At 36.6% G+C, this 20337-nt stretch overlaps 1 protein-coding gene across 1 annotated transcript; it reads left to right on the top strand.

Moving 5' to 3' along the window:
- Positions 1-3893: 3893 nt before the first annotated feature.
- Positions 3894-15185, top strand: LOC148873870 (putative methyltransferase PMT11). The gene is made up of 5 exons (XM_088965145.1): positions 3894-4876; positions 6859-7008; positions 7115-7385; positions 7656-7766; positions 14930-15185. The coding sequence occupies exons 1-5, from the start codon at positions 4205-4207 to the stop codon at positions 15100-15102; spliced, it is 1377 nt and encodes a 458-aa protein (XP_088821271.1). The 5' UTR covers positions 3894-4204; the 3' UTR covers positions 15103-15185.
- Positions 15186-20337: the final 5152 nt, after the last annotated feature.

Here is a 20337-nt window from a genome sequence, read left to right as displayed (position 1 = left end):
TTAGAATCTAAAACTAAAAGGATAACTCTATTACAAGTGAAAGTTAGGTTCTTTAACTGTTGTAGTGGAGACTTGGGATCAGTCATCTCACATCTTGTTGTCATGCACAAGGGTTCGGGGTAGGGGTTCTTTAACTGACTATGGGCTTTTTTTTTTTTTTTTTTTTGAAACCGAACCGGTACCATCAGTTTTTTAGAGGATTTTTGGATATGACAACCCCTGGACTTTATGGAAAGGTCACTACCCTCAAAGAAAAAAAAAAACGAATTAAGTCAATGGATATATTGGACAATGAATAAAAAAAAAATGTTTATGTTGCATTGCAAAAGTTTAAAAAAGCTATTTTAGACCATAAAGTTTGAAAATATGCCACTTTAGACCCTAAAAATCTATTAGTTAAAAATGAATTATAAATTACTTTAAGGATTTTATGGAATTAGAGTCATCAAATGCAATAGTTAATTTAATAGTAAATAATTAACAACGATCAAGAGTAAACTATTACTTAAATACTAACTTTATTAACATAACAAATAATAAATTAACAATCACTTAATTTACTTAGTTAACAGCTTAATTTTCGAAGTAAACTAATTTACCTAGTTTCTTTAATTACATGATTTACTTATTTACCAATTTACCATTTCGGCCACTAGTTTCTAGGTCAACCATTCGACCATCTGATTGGAACAGATCAACCCTTGACATTTTAAAAAATAAAAATAACCTAAGACCATTTACTAGATCGAACATTTAGCAATAACCATTTGAGTCAAATGTTTGTTGATCAAGTCAATGTTTTTTAGAAAAATTTTGGGCCAAGTAGACAATTGACCAGTTCTTGGGTTAAATGGTTTGATCGTGGGGGTCAGTGATGATTTTAAAATCATGTAATTAAGTCAATTAAACTAAATAAGTAAATTAAGTCAACTAAAATGAATTAACTAATTGATTAAACCAATTAAGCAAATTAAGTTAAGCAAATAGAGTGATTAAACAATCAAAGCTAATTAAGCTAAATACGTAAATTAATTAAACTAAATTAAGTAAATAAAGTAATTAAAGAAATTAGCTACACTATTTAAATTAATTTACTATTAGTTACACTAATTAGGTTAGTGTTTAAGTAATAATTTACGCTTAATTGTTGTTGATCATTTACTACCAAATTAGCTATTGTTATTTTAATGATTCTAATTTGATAAAATCCCTGAAGTAATTTATTTCAAGGTTAATAAAATTTATTTTTTAACTAATAGATTTTTAGGGTTTATAGTGGCCCATTTTCAAACTTTAGGGTCTATGTTTTTATTTGCAAATTAGCGGGGACCTGTATTATGCATGGGAAAACGAAATTCAATTTTGACAAATTATTGTAATTTATTTAGGTTCATATTTGATAATTTGAAGTAACTATCATCCTAAGTTCTACTAATTTTTGGAATTTAATGGTTATTTTTACAAAGTTATACTAATTTCATCTAGTTTATCATATTTTATGGAAATTAGTAATTATTTTTCCCTACGTTCTACTAATTTCTAGTAATTCCTATTATATAATAATTTATGATAATTCTTGGTAAATATAATATTTTATGGAAATTAGTGATTATTTTTCCCTACGTTCTACTAATTTCTAGTAATTCCTATTATATAATAATTTATGATAATTCTTGGTAAATATAATATTTTATGGAAATTAGTGGTTATTTTTGGCTAAGTTCTACTAATTTCTTGTAATATCTATCATATCCTAATTTCTTGGTAAATATATACTAATGTATTATATTTATTATATGGTAGTTTATCGGTAAATTATAGTAATCTATCAATTTTATGGAATTTAGTGGCTATTTTTGGACATTTCTACTAATTTATGATAAATTTTGGCAAATTATTTTAATGTGTTTAGGATTATATTATTTGATCATTTCAAGTAATTATCATCCTAACGTCTACTAATTTGTGATGATTTCTTTTGATTTATTTTTAGTAATTTTTTATAAATATTGGTAATTTATGTCTAATGATGGTAATTTCTTTTAATTTACATTTTATGATTTTTATAATTATTTGACAATTGTTATTCTTACATTATTTGACAATTTTAGGTATAACAATTATCAACTTTCAAAAAAAAAATCAAAAAGCAATATTTTTAACTTACAATATGTAACAATATTCAAAGCACAAAATCTATAAACGTAAACCAAAATAATTCAAGGTCCAAAGTATCGACATGTATCAATCGATACGCATTGTGTTGGTGGCTTCCTGATATACCCCTATAGGGGTTGTATCGGGTCAGCCACTGATTTAGAGGGTAGCTAGGCCTTAAATTGGACTCTCTAAACCGATTTCGAAAAAAAAAAAAAAGTAAAACATAAAAACAAAAAGCATCAACATAGGGTGTATCGGCCCATGCTGATATTTAGAACCTTGAAGCAATTCATTAAGCTAAATGCAAATAATATTTTTAACTAACATTATGTAACAATCCCAGAAATTTAAACCAAAGAAATTCAATAAGCAAAAAGACAAACATTATTTTTGTTAACATTATTTATTAAATATTTAATTATTAACAACATTTATCAATAATAGTAAATAATTATAATATTTTATTAAATAATTAGTAATGATTTTTTAATAATATTATTTATTTATTTTTATTATAACAATAATTATTAAATTTATGAATAGGATTTATTAGCAATATTCATTAAATTAATAATTACCAAAATTAAATTAAATTAACAATATTTATATATCAACAATAGTCAGTAATTATAATATTTTACCAAGTAATCAATAACAATACTTTTAATAACATTTTTAATTATTTTTAAGATAACAATAATTACTAAATTTATTAACAACATTTATAATTTTAATTTAAATTAAAATTAAAGTAAATATCTATTTATTAACAGTATTTATAACAACAACAATCATTAATTATAATCACTAATTATATATTTATTAAATTACTATAATAATTAGTAATTATTAAAACCGGGTTACTAAATTTAATAACAATATTTATAATTTTAATTTAAAGTAAAATTAAAGTAAATATTTATTTATTAACAATATTTATAATAATAGTAATTATTAATTATAATCACTAATTGTATAATTATTAAATTATTATAATAATCAGTAGTTATTAAAATTGGGTTAAAATAATAGTAATTAATAATAACTGCCATTTAGTGAAAGGAGATACCACCCCTTTCTTATGAATTTATATATATATATATAAACACACACACACATAAGATATTTTATATCATAAATCTAATTTTTAAATAATTGCACTATAATTTTTAAAATGAAATTTAATTTTAATCTTTTGGACTGATTGACCAAACCAATAAATCAATCCAAACCAGTACAACTTGAGTGGGTTGGTTTTCATAAAAGGTTAGTTAGTTTTAGCTGGTCAATTCTCCAACCTGACTAGGTCAATTTGCTTGGCCAAATAGCCTACAATCTAACCGAACCAACTCATGAAGACTCATAATTTCAACTAAATTAATAGTCTCATTTTTGATAAATAACAATAGTTTATAACAAAAATACACAATTATTGAAAATATATTGTTAATGAAAAAAATACAATAAGTACTAAAAATATATTAACTTAGTCAATAAATAGTATAATCTCAAGTAATAGTTTAATCTCTAATAAATAGTAATTAATAAGTTATAACAAAAATACAATAAGTACAACAAATACAATAAATATAACAAAAATATAATAAATACAATAAGTAATTAATAAGTTATAACAAAAATAGGCGTATGGGGGATGGCTACCCCGGTTGTTCAGCTGCATGAAGCATAATATATATATATATATATATATATATTGAACTACCATGAAACAAAATTGAACCAGTATTTGCATTCCCAAGTTGCAACTCCCATACATTTATGCTGGTACAAATGAGCCCAGTTCTGTTCGATTCGTTTCTTCGTTTTCGAAATATTCTTGCTCGTCAGTCGTCACCTTTGAGACTTGCGAGGCTTTCCATATTAACGAGGAGAAAACGAAACGAAACGAAACCCAGTTCTGCAATTGTTTTCTTCTCACACTACCAAGAGATTTCAAGAATATGCAGAACCGATAGATTCAAATCCTCTTAACATAAACGCATTCTCTTCTTCTTCTTCGATTGGATCATAGTTTCATGAAGCCATGAAAGGCATCAACAACCCAGAAATCCTTAAGACTTCATTCTTTATAAAACTCTCAGCTTTTGCTCTCATCTCCTTCGCTTTGTTCTATTTCGGAAGACACTACTCCGATGGCTACGACCAACTCTTCTTCTACAACTCCCGCCAAGAAGACCCAGTTGATGTTCAGTCCCCATCTGTTGCCATCTCCCCAAACGCCCACAAAGCTTCCAACCTCGACTCTCTCGCACCCAATCAAACACTAACCACAACGAATTCTCCTCCTCCTCCTCCGCCGCCGCCGCCGACATTGCCGCCACCGCCACCGCCAGCGAGGGTGCAGAGAACGGGGATTCTGGACGAGAACGGGAGGATGTCCGAGGAGTTTGAGGTGGGGGAGTTTGATCCGGAGTTGATTGAGAGTTGGGAGAGTCTGAGTCGAAATGAGGGAAAAGCAGACGGTGGGGAAGGTAAGGTTAGGCTTAAGGTGAAGAGATTTGAGCTGTGCCCCGAGAGTATGAGAGAGTATATACCTTGCTTGGATAACGTGGAGGAGATTCAGAAGCTGAAGTCGACGGAGAGAGGGGAGAAGTATGAGCGGCATTGTCCTGGGAAGCGAAAAGGCTTGAATTGCTTGGTTCCAGCGCCTAAAGATTACAAGGCTCCAATACCATGGCCAAAAAGCAGAGACAAGGTAAAGAAAAACACCTATTTTTCATTGAATTTCTTTGAGATTGTTTTACTGTTTGTTCAGTATTGTAGTTGATAATGTGATATACGGAGCCTACAGGGCTGTAACTTCCAGTCTTCAATTTTGTATTAACACTACTCTATAGTTCATACTAAATCTACATGAAAGTTCAGTTGAAGCCAAAGAGGGAGTTCTCTTAGCTTATTCTATGGATCTAGGTATTTGCAGGTTCAATGCTTGTATGTACTCCAAAGCTGTGCACTTGCACCTGACTTGTCCTGATGTTGGTGAAATAGATTTTTATGAACTTTTTTTTTTTGGAAAATAAATATATTAAGGAAATCTGAAAATAAAGATATGAATGTTCTATGTCAAAGGCTGTGTGGCAGATTGCTTCAATGCTAGTTTTATACTTGAATACAAAATATACTTTCCAGAAAAGAAAAGCGGATATTGGGAACAAAATCCATTTGGCCAAATGCAAAAAGGCTGTTAGACAGAGTTGAACCTTCTAATATCAAGGAAAAATAAGTTACAAATATTCATTGAGACAGCCAAAAAGACACTTCCAAACTTTTTAAATGGAAACGCTATCTTCATCCATCCAAGTACCAGCTGGTTGTTGACAATGAGTTTATAGAAAGAGTCCGCATACAGTTTGTCTCAAGTTTTTATTTTTTCAGAGTTGCTTAATTTAGCATGAAACAGTTGTATTAGATGATGCAATTATATAAAAAACAATGTATAAAATGCCAGTTAATATTTATATAGATTTATTGCTGATTGTTATAACTCTAAATCTAAAATTAACCAGAAATGTAATCTGCATTTGGATTATTAGGAGAAGTATTGAAATAAACCTTTCTTTCATATCTGACTTAAGTTCCAGTTTTTCATCATATTTCTGTGTCAAAAACCATTTAAAAAGCACAACTAAACACGAGAAACCTGTGATATTGTTCTGCAAATATTATTAGCTCCTCCTTAGGAACTCCTTGGTATACTTGGAAGAAATTATATAATTTCTGCAAATATTGTTCTGCAAGTCAGGCAGGGTTGCCTTTGTACATGCTTTTATATAATTTTGTTTTCATATTTATCTAGGAACCATGAACCCTAATTGACTAACTTTCCATCTTCTCTTTTTGTTTCTTCAACCATCATTATATCTCCTAAACGCTTATTTTGCACCTTTATCACTATGAACTAAGTTTTCATACTATACTTCCCATGCTTTCTTTAGGCTCCTTTCTTATATTTGATTGGTTCTAAAGCAAACTTCTATCTAGCAAATGATTGTTTCAAGTTCTCTTCACTATATATTCACTTTGACTATTGACCATTTAGTACAAAGAAAAGCACTTTTACCCAGCTAAAAAAGGCCATTACTCAATGTTGGTCCCAGCTGTCTGGGGTCTTGGGTGGGTTAGATTGGATATTGTCCTAACCTTTGCCTTTTTTTTTTTTTTTTTTTTGCACAAAGTGGCTATTTTCAGACTCGAAACTGCATTTTCACACTTTCCATCCTGAGAATTTACCATTGCTCCAAGTAATGACCCTTCTTTGGACAAAATTGGGTCATTCCTGACTACCTAGTTTTCCTAGTGGAATCCCGGCTGGATAGAACCTTCAGTAAAAGGGGAAGAATCTTATGGAATTTGTATCCTTTTGCTATTTGTTGATGCATATGGAAGGAGAGAAAACACATGAGGTCCAGGTGTTAACTTGGCGCATTCTAAGAACTATTGTATCTTGGGTTCCATCTTCAAGGGTATTGAAGGGTTTCAATTTTCAAACTTCTGTAATGGGTGGGTGGTGATCAATCTTTGAACCTTGAGGATCTGTTTTCTTTTTTTCTTTTTTTTTTTTTTGGGTTCTTTGTTTTGTTTGCCTTTAGGGTTGTTCTTGTATGCTGGTTTCAGTCTCCACTTGGCAATAAAATTTCTTTACTTATAAAAAACCAAAGATATAATTATTGATTACAGGTTTGGTCCAACAATGTACCATATACACATTTGGTTGAAGACAAAGGGGGTCAGAATTGGATATCAAGAGAGAAAGATAAATATAAATTTCTAGGAGGTGCAACCCAGTTTATCTATGGGGCAGACCAATACTTGGATCAGATTTTGAAGGTCTGTTGTGTACAAAATTCAGAGTTGTTTGAAGAGAGATAAATATTCAGTTCTCTCTGTCTTCCTCCATGTGACATTTATTCTCATTTCTGACCTGAATATGCAGATGGTTCCTAATATAGCATTTGGTCATCATACCCAAATTGCCTTGGATGTGGATTGTGGAGTAGCTAGTTTTGGTGCCTTTCTTCTTGCACATAATGTAAATACTCTATCCATAGCACCAAAAGATGTTCATGAGAACCAGATTCAGTTTGCTCTAGAGCGTGGTGCGCCTGCTATGGTAGCAACCTTTGCAACCCAGCGTTTATTATATCCAAGCCAGGCTTTTGACTTGATACACTGTTCAATGTGTAGAATTAATTGGACCCAAGATGGTATGGGTTTATTTATTTCACATTTCAAGTTTTAAATAAGTATAATTATTTTAACATGGTCAAAGTAGTTATTCCGGTAAATTTATAGCATCAATTTGGACACAGATTTAAGTATGATAGTTACATATATACATGTATAGGCACATCTGTATATGCATATACGTACATGGTACATGTATATGTGTCTCTATGTGTTTATGTCTGTCCAATGCTTTATTGTCAAAACTTTTCCTTTTAGTATTGATCATGCTTTTTTTTCCCGTTGTGAAGATGGTATTTTGCTCCTTGAGGTCAACAGGATGCTAAGAGCTGGAGGATACTTTGTTTGGGCAGCAGAACCTGTTTATAAACATGATGAGAACCTACAAGAACAATGGAAAGGTAGCTATCCAAATAGATGCTGTCAAAAGTAAGCTTTAAGAACTTATTAATCAATAAAAGTTTCGGTTACCAATAAAAAAGAATGTGATTTTAGAGTTACAGATTAAGGAATTTGTATTGTTCATTGTTCTGTTTAATGTAATTGCAGAATCCCTGATCATCACTTGGTGTTTTAGTCCATCCCTCCTTAGTACTCATTAATGTTACCTAGAATGGTAATTGAAAATAAATAGGAAGGGGATTACAACTGGCAGAATATTAAATGACATTCAGTTTCTAACTCCATGATGATGACCGATGATTCTCAAACCTGCGATTATGCTGCAAGTAATCTCAACTCAATCAAGTCTTGTACCAACTATCTGGGGTCAGCTACATGAATCCTTTTCCACCATTCCAGTTTATTGATTATCATATTCATTGTTAGGTTATGGTCCCTTAAATCATTTCTCACTATCTCAACCAATGGTCTTTTTGGTCTGTCCCTAACTCTTCTAGACTCTTCAACTGGTAACCTATCATTTCTTTTTACTGGTGTGGGAGATGGTCTTCTTTGCACATGACCAAACCATCTTAGTTATACCTCATGTAGTTGTCAAGGCAACGCCTAAGCAACAAGGTGCCCTTGGAGGCTTGCCCCGCCTAATCGCCAAGTAGTTTTCTATAGTGTGTTATAAAAAACTTTTGTATTCTTAATTCTTTGAGGTTATAATTATAAAATAGACATTTTTAAACTAAAATATTCATTTTGTGTGTTTATATACTAATTTCTTTTTATTATTTTCTTATTTGTTAGGGTTTAATCAACACAAACATTGCTAAGTGCTGTGTTGAACCCTCAAAAACTTCAAAACCTGAACCAATAATCAAGGAAGAACATAAAATGTTGTCCAATCAACACATTTTCTTATTTTCTTTACTAATTTTGTGTGTTTATATACTAATTTCTTCTTCTTCCACCTTTTCTTTTCTTCTTTTTCTTCTCATGAATATGTTGGAATATGCTGATTTTCTATACATGAAGTTTATACTTCTCTTATGAAAATTATAGATATTTATTAAGGAAATATGATTATAGAACCTAGGAAACTACCATAGGATACATGCTTCTACTTACAAAAATCCATCGCCTAGGCAACTAAACGACAAGGTGCCCCCGTCACCTAGCCTTGCCTTGGCGCGTTGAAAATTTTGTTTATCACTATTATAATCCAATCTGCCTTTGAATTCTGTTAGAATAGTGACTATAGAAATAAGAGAAAGAGGAGAAGAGGAAGAAGAAGAAGAAGAAGAGAAGAGAATAAAGGAGAGAAGTCTGGTTCGAACAAGAGAGAAATTCAGTCTCTTTTTAGTCGGCCAGATCTATTTATATGTTTCTATTAATCATAAAAGGACACCTTTGCCGCTACTTAAGTGAGGGACACAAGTATTAACAAAACTTTACACATCAACAACTTAAACATAAACATAAAGACTAAACTACCCCTACATAGTCGACATTAACACTCCCCCCTCAAGCTAGTGAGTATATATCATATTGTCCCAGCTTGTTACATATGTAGTCCACTCTTCCCCAACTCAACCCTTTGGTAAACAACTATGCCCATTGGTTTCCTGTGTTAACATATGTAGTATCTATCACTCCACTTAGCACCTTCTCTCTCACAAAGTGATAGTCAACCTCTATATGCTTGGTTCTCTCATGAAACATCAGGTTAGAAGAGATATGGACTGCAGCTTGATTGTCACAGTAGAGCTTCATTGGAGTGTCAATGGTGTATCCATCTCCTGTAGAAGGCTCCTCAGCCACACTAATTCACAAGTAGTATGAGCCATAGCTCTATATTCTGCCTTTACACTACTTCTTGCTACAACTGTCTGTTTCTTACTTTTCCATGTCACCAGATTACCCTCAAGAAAAGTACAATTGCATGTAGTGGATCTCTTATCAGATATAGAACCAACCCAATTAGCATTAGTATATCCCTTTATTTCAAGTTTTCCTCCACTTCTATTTATATATCAAGCCACAACCAGGAGCCCCCTTTAAATACCTCACAATCCTTAGAACTGCATCCCAATGTGGAACCCGCATGAACTGACTTACCACACAAACTGCAAATGAAATATCTAGCCGAGTAATGGTTAGGTAGTTTAGTTTATCTACTAGCCGCCGGTACCTGCTAGGGTCTTCAAACTCTTCACCCATATCACTGCTCAGCTTAGCATTTGCTTCCATAGGTGTTTCAACTGGTTTGACACCTAACAATCCTGTTTCTTCCAACAAATCAAGAACATATTTCCTTTGACACAAATTAATACCATGCTTAGACCTTGCTACTTCTATCCCCAAGAAATACTTTAGTTTACCAAGGTCCTTTGTCTGAAAGTGTTCCTGCAGAAAGATCTTCAACCTATCAATTCCCACTTTATCATTCCCGGTAATAACAATATCATCTACATATAGCACCAATAGGATCTTTCCAGCTTGAGAGTGATAACTAAAGACTGAGTGGTCAACTTGACACTGTTTCATACCAAACTTCTTTACCACCTCATTGAACCTACCAAACCATGCACGAGGAGATTGTTTAAGTCCATAAATGGCCTTCTTTAGTCGGCACACCTTACCATCCTCCCCTTGAGCAACAAACCCCGATGGTTGCTCCATATAGACCTCTTTAAGTAAAGTGCCATGTAAGAAAGCATTCTTGATATCAAGTTGAAAGAGAGGCCAATCATACATAGCAGCTAGGGATATCACAACACGAACTGAACCAATCTTAGCAATCGGGGAGAAGGTATCCGTGTAGTCAATACCATATGTTTGGGAGTACCCTTTGGCAACCAGTTTAGCTTTCAACTGCTCTACACTACCATCAGGTAAGTACTTAGCAGTGTATACAACTGACAACCTACTTACCAAGAGGAAGTGTGGTGAGGTCCCATGTATAATTATGAGTAAGAGTTGAGAGTTCTTCTTCCATTGCATGGTGCCACCCTGGAGAGGCAAGAGCTTTCTGGACATTCGTAAGGACAACAACAGAGGATAACAAGAAGATAAACTGGTGATGGGAAGCAGAAAGGTGAGTGAGAGAAACATAATTAGAAATAGGATGAAGGGTGCAATTGCATTTACCTTTTCGCAAGGCAATGGGAAGATCAAGTTCAGAAATTGGGGTTGGGGCTGGTGTGGGAACAATTGCCGGATCTGTTGACGATGATGGAGCTGGTGGAGGAGCCAATACATGTTGGCGATGTGTATGCACTCGACGAATAGGTGGTCATTCAACAGGTGGTGGCACCGGAGGCAAAGATTTAGTCACATCTGAAACAAGTGGAATGGGATCCGCAACTGGAAGTGGAAGGGAGGAGGTGGTGAGTAAGAAGAAACATTACCTAGCCTCGAGAAAAATGTAATGGACTTAAAGAAAGTAACATCAGTACACACAAAGGAACATTGAGAACTAGGATTATAACACTTATACCCTTTCTGGGTCTGGGAATAGCCAAGGAAGATGCACTTAATGGATTATGCATCTAACTTGTCCCTTCCCGGTCTTAGATTGTAAACAAAACAAACACACCCAAAAACCCGAGGAGAAAGGAGAAACGGAGACAAGGTAGGAAACAAAGTGGTGAAGGGAGAATGACCATCAAGGATAAACGTGGGCATTCGGTTAATCAGGAAGCAAGAAGTAAGCACAACATCACTCCAAAAAGGTTTGGGTACATTCATATGGTGCATGAGGGATCAAGCAGTTTCCAAAAGATGACAATTCTTTCTCTCAGCCACCTCATTTTGTTGTGGGGTGTAGGTACATGACGTCTGATGGATAATGCCATGTTGTTCCAAATATTCTTGAAATGGTGTAAAAAAATATTCACGGCCATTATTGGAACGAAGAATTGTAATGTGGACACCAAATTGGTTGCAAATTTCAGCATAAAATTTTTGGAAAATGGTAAACAATTCACTCATTTCTTTCATTAAATAAAGCCATGTCATCCTTGAATATCTCATCAACAAAAATAATAAAGTATCTATACCCATTGTATGGCATTATTTTATTAGGACCCCAAACATCTGAATGAACTAAAGAAAAAGGATTCGACATACGTTTATCAACCCTAGGAGTAAAAGAAACACAATGATGTTTCCCCAACTGACATGGCTCACAATCCAAAACAGAAAGATGACTCAATGAAGGAACAAGAGACTTCAAAACATTCAGTGACGGATGACCAAATCAATAGTTCCACTAGAGAGGAGAAAGGGATGTATGGAGAGCTGTTGATGTACTTCCACCACCATCAAGGTAATACAATCCACCAGTTTCATGCCCTCCACCAATCTTCATCCCCGTCTTGAGATCCTGAAAAACACACGAAGAAGGGTAAAAAGTGATAGAGCAATTAAGAGACTTTGTCAACTTACTAACAGACATAAGGTTAAAAAGAAATTTGGGGACATACAAAACCAAGGATAAAGGTAAAGGGTCTATGTTAACATTACCAACACCACAAATGGAGGATGTGGAACCATTAGCAAGGGTAACAGATTGTGACGTTGGGTAGTGAGAGAGGGAAGAAAACACACTTGGAGTTCCAGTCATGTGATCGGAGGTTCCAAAGTCAATAATCTAGGGATTGGGTGTGGATGCCAGACAAACCATACTTGAGTGTGCAAGAGTGGCTGTATTTTGTTGAGATGTGGCTTGAACAAACCTCTCATATTCATCAAGGGAACACTCATCATCTCCTTCCCGAGAACATCTGTGGATGTAGGGGGCATCTGATCAGCTCAATGGCTCTTCTGTCTAAAGCTGCTATTACTAGTCATAGAATGATTGGCCCAAGTTGAAGGTGGGCAGTGCAAATCATAGCAATAATTGATGGTATGTCCATCCATACCACAGTGTGTACATCTTCTTGGACCTGAACTACGTCCTCTGCCATGAACTCCCCCTGAATCTCAACCTCCACTACGATTACCACTACGGTTATACATAGGTCCACCACCACCACTACGGCCATATACCGGTTCACTGCTACCACTACAACCAAATTGAGCTCCCCGAGCTCCACCTCTAACACCATGGCCCCTTGATACTGCAAAGGCGGATCTATCGGAAACACTAGAATTCTCGCTAGATCCAATAGAAATCCTCTTAAGTCGAGCAAACACCTCTTCTAAGGAAGGGAGAGCTGATCCTCCTAGTATCTGTGCCCGCACTGGTTCATATTCAGACTTCATCCCCACAAAAAATCAGGTCACATCTAGTTGTTCTCTCTACTGTTGCTGAATTTTAACATCAGATGTGAGGGGGTGATACACATTCAGCTCATTACGAGTGTTTCTCATGCTAGCATAGTATTCCTCAAGACTCTAATTACCCTGTTGCAAATTAAAGTATTCCTGATACAGCTGATATACTCTAGTTGTGTTGTTTTGGCCTGAATACAGTTTCTTAGCATGGTCCCACACTTCCTTGGCAGTATCAAGAAACATGAAATTCATACTAATCTTGGGTTCCATATTGTTCCATAACCATGTAATAATCTAAGCATCTTCTTGTTCCAGTCACCATACTCATGACAATCAGTAGAGGGTTTTTCTTCCCTTATGTGTTTCACTTTCTTCTTTGCTTTAAGAAAGACTTCTACAGATTTTTCCCAAGGTACATAATTTTCTCCATTCAACTTGATAGAGGTCATTTGAACATTCAGGTAGTCAGTAGGAACCATCACACTAGTTTTATTGTCACTATTGTCTCCCGTTGCTGAATTCTGTTATTGCTGAATTCTACACACTGCACACTAAACCACATTGTTCTCAGCACCTGTTATTGCTGAATTCTGCACTCTCTACACCACAACCCTACCACACGACTACCTGAAAACTCACCACACTACTCGAAAATCACTCCCCCTTCAAACCACACTGAAATTTGCATAAACCCTAACACACTACAACCTGAATTTCCACCATACGATCTGGAACATATTCATCATTTGATTCACAATAAAAACTGCATAAAAAACCACTTACCTAATTACCAGAAAATCAGACTATACCAACACCCACTGCATCACTCGAATCAGCCCTCTTCTCTTCATCGATTAGGGGAGGGCTTCCTACAAATCACTCGAATCAGCCCCTTCCCTTATCTCCAACTGATGGCGAAGAAAAAAGAAGAAAACCCTAGACTGGATGCGTGAAGATCAGAATCCTGGGCAGATTTGATTAGCTCAACCTGGCTCTGATACCATATTATAATCCAATCTGCCTTTGAATTCTGTTAGAATAGTGACTGTAGAAATAAGAGAAAGAGGAGAAGAGGAAGAAGAAGAAAAGAAGAAAATAAAGGAGAGAAGTCTGGTTCGAACAAGAGAGAAAATCAGTCTCTCTCTAGTTGGCCAGATCTATTTATATATTTCTATTAATCATGAAGGGACACCTTACACAAGTACTAACAGAACTTTACACATCAGCAACTTAAACATAAACATAAAGACTAAAATATCCCTACACAGTCGACTTTAACAATCACCTATTGGAGCTACTCCTAGGTTCCTTCAAATAAGTTCATTTCTAATTCTATCCTTTCTAGGTTTTCCCACTAATTCATCTCAACATTCACATCTCTGCTACACTCATTTGTTGGACATGTTTCTTGATTGTGCAACATTCAATTCCATACAAATTCATTAAAAAAAAATTCAACTCCATACAACTTTGCTGGCCTTTTAACTATCTACAAATTTTCTTTTTAGCCCAACTGGTATTCTCCTATCACATAGGACCATTGATGCACTCCTTTTCACCCATCTTGCTCTCATTCTGTGGGCAACATCCTCAATCTCTCCCTTGTTGTGGACTATCAAACCAAGGTAACAAAAGAGAACACAATGAGATATCTTGTGGTCTCCAATCCCAAGTGTATCGTGATTCCACTGTTATTATTAAATTTACATTGCACATATTCTGTTTAATACTACTTATTTAAAATCCTCTTGTTTCTAAGGCATTTGTCCATAAATCCAATTTTTCTTTTAATCCCTCTCTAGTTTCATCAATTAATATTATGTCATCAGAAAATGACAAACGCCATGGGACCTCCTCTTGCAAGTAATGCATATGTTGATTTATTTATGCACAGATATGGAAGAACTTACCTTACGCCTTTGTTGGGAACTTGTGAAAAGGGAGGGATATATTGCCATATGGAGGAAGCCTTTAAACAACAGCTGCTACATCAATCGCGGCGCTGGAGCCCAACCTCCACTATGTGATCTCAGTGACAACCCTGACAATGTTTGGTATCTCCATTGACATAAACTTGTTAGTTATGTGAATGCATAACAAAGGAATATTTGTAGCACTGGAATGAAAATAATAATTTCTATAATTTTTTATGTTTAAAGATTTTCTATATTGGCAATTATGAATACATAAGAGAAAACCATTGGATACTTTATTGTAAAATTAGGCTTTGGGAATTATTTTTCTTATTTGTTTGTTTCTTCTAGATATTTTCTAATATCTGTATATTAAATAATATTCTGAATAAAGCAATTTCAAGACTATTACATTGGTTTGCTTTCAAAAGCTTGGCTCCATGCAGTGAGTTTTTTCTTTCTCCTCCTAGTAACTTCTGTCAGTGGACCATTTCACTAATCAGATCCTGTTTACCAGGATATCAATAACCCTGCGTAATCAAGAGGCCTGAGGAAATAGAAGGCCTTTTCTGAGATGTGCCACCTTCATTGGGATTACACTGTGTTAACAGGTGTAATATATGTACTGTTCACAGACTTAATACCCATAGGGATATTTTTGTAATTCTGTAGGCATATTGTTATGTACGGCCAGAATAGTATAAATGCAAAGCTTCACTCGACTAAAGCTAAGTTTTGTTGAGGCCTTAACTCAGTTGCCTCTTATCCTTCTTCCTCTTCTCCTTCTTCCTTCTTCTTTTCTCCTCCTTTTCTTCTTCTTCTTGGCCTCCTACTCAACATAGTATCAGAGCAGATTCGTCCAGGCCTAGAAAACAACTAACTGAGGTCTCTCTCCTCTGCTGTGAAGGAGCTATAGTACTGATGCTCGAAGACAAGGAGGAGGAAGCTTTTCTAGTCTGCGGCTAGTCTTCACTGCCGAGTAGGGCTCTACTATAAGTATGCTAACTGTTCAACTTCCTAGCACAGAAAAAGGGTTCAGCTACATGTTTTTTGCTGGTAACTGGGTTGCTTCGGCTAAGAGGACTGTAGAAATCCATCCCAGATGTTCGAAGGAAGGCTCTGACCTGAAGGGAGTTCGAGTTCATGACTGGACTACCTATTGCAATCTGACCTGAAGGGAAGTTCGAGTTCATGACTGACGACTGTGCTGCCTATTGCTGGTACTAAGATTTTTCTTTCTCTCTTCCTGTTTATGGCTTCTTGCACGACTATTAATGTTCCAGAATCTGAGTAGGGACTGTTCCCCTTCCTCCGATTGTATGTTGCCCTAGTTTGCACTCTAAGGGGCTATTGATGAACCCTAGAACTTGAGTGACTGTTCGGCTGCCCTGGAAAGTGGATATTAGCCGATTAGGTGTGGTGAATTACCACTCGTATTGCTGCTCCAACTGTGCCTTTTTTGGGCTGAGAAGCTGTATCAAAGTTGTGAACTGTAGGTCTTTCAGACCTGGTTACACTGCATGTGCAGTTCGTATAGTGTTTTTTGTGAACTCCTACATAGTGTAGGTGATAACCCCTAGTACTGCAGTTGCAGTGTTTGTGTTTGGTTCTCTGTGAAACTGAAAATCAGCAAGTGCCTAGTTGTGGACTGTAACAGCTTTGTAAGGCAGTGTACCTGTGTTTTTTGAGTACTTCTAAACCTAGAATCATGAATAAGGAAAGATTGTGGTGCACTAATTGCCAGAGGCCCCGACACACCAAAGATACTTGTTGGGATCTCCATGGGAAACCAAAGTGGGTTCAGGATTTACCTAAGAAGCAAGGCTCAGATGTAATTAGAAGACCCGAGCAACAAGGTACCAAGAAACATCACATGGCTCTCTTCATCGGAGCTCTTGTGCCCGTACGCCACAACAAAATGGTGTGGCTGAACGGAAGAACCAACACCTCCTTGAAGTGGCACGGGGTTTACTACTCCACGTGAATGTTCCCAAACGATTTTGGCTTGAGGCTGTCCTTTTGTTCTACATACCTCATTAACCGAATGCCCTCTCGTTGGTTAGAGTACAAAGCCCCACATCAGCTTCTCTTTCCTAAGGCCCCTCTTCTTTCTATCCCTCATCGTGTTTTTGGTTGTCGGTGCTTTGTCCAAAACCTATCTCCCACCCGGGGGAAATTGGACTCTCGTGCTATCCTGTGTATATTTCTTGGCTACTCATTCTCTCAGAAAGGGTATCATTGCTTTGATCCTGTTTCTCGGAGATTCTATGTCTCCATGGATGTTACCTTCTTTGAAGATGAGCCCTTCTTTCCTGTTTCTCCTCAGGGGGAGTGTAGGCATGAAGAGAAACTGGTTCAACTTCCTCCTCTTCCTAATCCTTCTCCTTCTCCCCCTTCTCTTTCTGATCCTTCACCTTTCCGTGTTTTTTCTCGTTGTCATAAAGGCCAACCAAGTTCAAGAGCTATGGAGAATCCAGAAGCTGTACCTCAAGTGCCATCAAACTCCTCGGGGGAAGATCATACCCTCTCAGGTAACTTGACTCCCAATGATAGTTCTGACCTCCCTGTTGCTAATGATGTTGAACTTCCTATTGCTCATAGGAAAGGTGTTAGGTTGTGCACCACAAAACACCCCATTTCCAACTTTGTCTTTGTTGGAATAATGTTAAAATAACTTAGTTGCAGTTGTTAGGGCCTGTTTGTCTAGTTAAAGTGTTTTTTTATTTCGTTTTTTATTTCAGTTATGTCTGTTATTGTACTCAGGGGCACAAGGGTCTTTTCCCTTGTTATTTCTATTGCCCTATATATAGTAAAATAAACACTGGCGCCACCAGTACTGTTACATTGCAAACCTTCTCTCTTCTCTTCTCTTCTCTTCTCTGCTCTTCCACCTATCTCTGGCCGGCTACACTGTAAAGATGGTATCAGAGGGGAATGCTGATTAAAAGAGAGCAGATCGATCAACCCTACTGTCAAGAGAAGATCGATCAACCCAAAGAATAGATCGAACAGACTAGCAGAAAGGAAATCTGATTCTGGACTACAGAATAGCTATGACTGGTATAGTTCTCCCTATTTTTTCTCTTCTTTACTCTCCTTGGTCATGTGCCGAGTGAAAACCCTATGAATCTGGGGCGGCTGAATGCTGTCGAACCTGTGTAACCCTAGTTTTCTTGGATCGTGTGATCCTGTTCATGTGTTAAGACAACTGTAGGTCAATGCTGACCTGTCTTCTCAATGGTTTGAGTTGACTATAAGCAAGAAGGATCTCTCCTGCTGATTAGGGGCTGTTAGCCATTCTGGAATTCTGGTAGGTGGGGACTGATAAATCTATACAGGTCTGAAACTGCCGAATATTACCTCAGGTTTGTCCAGAATTTGGTACTGTTTGTGCTCAATTTAGTTGGTAAACCCGAGTGTGTGGGTGTGAACTGAGTGGAGCATTGCTTTGTGGAGTAAAGAGGGGTCCTAAGTCCGGTGTGTGGGACTGATTAACTGCTTGACCATGTCGACTGAGAATTCTGCTACTTCAGAGATCTCAGGGAGCCACAATGGAGTGAGTGGGGGAATGTATATGAGCTTTCCCGTGGCTGTAATTCCCTTTGATGGTCTGAATTACCTTGAGTGGTCTAGGGGGATAAAACTCTACATCACTACTAGGGGGTGAATAGGATACATCAATGGGAGAGTAAAGGAACCGAAGCATGGAAGTGCTGAGCATGATAGGTGGAACCAAGAGAACAGTATGGTGATGTCTTGGCTCTTGGTTTCAATGCTGCCACAAGGAAAACTTTTATGTGGGCTGAAACTGCTTGTGAGATATGGGAACAAGCGAAGTCCACTTATTCAGAACAGAGACACTATGCCAAGATATATCAACTACAAGCTGAATCTTCTACTTGCAAGCAGGGGGAGAGGAGTCTTTCGATGTACCATTCTGATTTGACATCAATATGGAAAGAACTTGATCACTATCAGAATGTGAATTGGAAGTGTGATGAAGATGCAAAGGCCTATAAGTCACTTGTTCACAGCAACGCGTGTTTGCCTTTCTCCTAGGGCTGAATCAGTCATATGAGTCCATCAGGGTACAAATCTTGGGTAGTAAAGACTTGCCATCAGTCCAGGAGGTCTATGCCTTGGTGCAGTCAGAAGAAAGCAGAAGAAGTGTGATGAATGGTGTAGAAGGGGAGTCAATTGCCCTAACAGTTCGGGGAAATTCAGATATAAATGTTGAAGGTGGCTTTAAAAGGGGTGACACTCAGAAAAAAACAGAAGATAAAAGCAAGCTTTGGTGCACTCACTGCCAGAAGACACGACACACTAAAGATACATGCTGGGATCTTCATTGGAAAACCTAAATGGGCACAGGATTTGGGTAAGAAGTCAGCACCGGATCAGGGCAAGAAACTAGGCCAGCAGAATCAAAGAAGGTATAACTCAGCTAATTTGGCATCGACAGAGACTAGTCCTTCCGTAACTCAGGAGAGACATCCCGGTTCTGACCCTAAGGAAGATATTATCAACTCCTTCCGTGAACATTTGGAATTGTATGGTAGGACTCTCCGCCAGGTGGATTCTGGGCCTACTCCTACCTCATTTGCGTCTACATCAGGTAATGCCATAGCCTTCCATGTGTCATCTCATACTACTGATTCACCTTGGATTATTGACTCCGGAGCCTCAAATCACATGACCGGTAAGTCAAATTTGTTCCAGACATATAACCTTCTCTCAGGGAGAGATAAGGTAAGATTGGCTGATGGTTCTTTTTCTACCATAGCTGGCTGAGGCACCATATCTCTCCCACTTGGCCTTACTCTTCCTAATGTCCTCATGTTCCGAAATTACCTATTAATTTGTTGTCCATTAGTAGTATTACTCACTCTTTGAACTGCTCAGTCACCTTTTTTCCGTCTTCATGTGTGTTTCAGGATTTGGCCTCGGGGAAGACGACTGGTAGAGGAAGCATGGTGGATGGTCTCTACGTGTTGGAGAATAATGCTGGTCTAGTGGCGACTAAGTCCACAAGTTCGTTGAGTGAGAGTCATGCCTATTTATGGCATAGTCGTTTAGGTCATCTTTCTTTTGAGTCGTTAAAAGTTATGTTCCCAAAGTTGTTTTAATCTCTGTCAGTGAGTCAGTTACAGTGTCAAACTTGTCAGTTGAGTAAGCATTGTAGAAGTTCTTTACCTTTAAGAAATAAAAGATCTGAATTTCCATTTCATATTGTTTATTCTGATGTTTGGGGCCCTGTTACTCTACCTACTGCGACTGGCTATAAGTATTTTGTTACTTTGATTGATGATTATTCTCGATACACTTGGGTTTACCCTATGCGATTTCGAGACGAAGTGCCACAAATTGTGAAAGATTTTCAATGCATGGT

Source organism: Nelumbo lutea, chromosome 1 (assembly GCF_056320005.1).
Source record: "Nelumbo lutea isolate HS-2025 chromosome 1, American lotus-T2T, whole genome shotgun sequence".
NCBI classification, from domain to species: Eukaryota; Viridiplantae; Streptophyta; class Magnoliopsida; order Proteales; family Nelumbonaceae; genus Nelumbo; species Nelumbo lutea.
The sequence above is the reverse complement of the archived record's forward strand: the minus strand, read 5'-3'. Positions and strand labels throughout refer to the sequence as shown.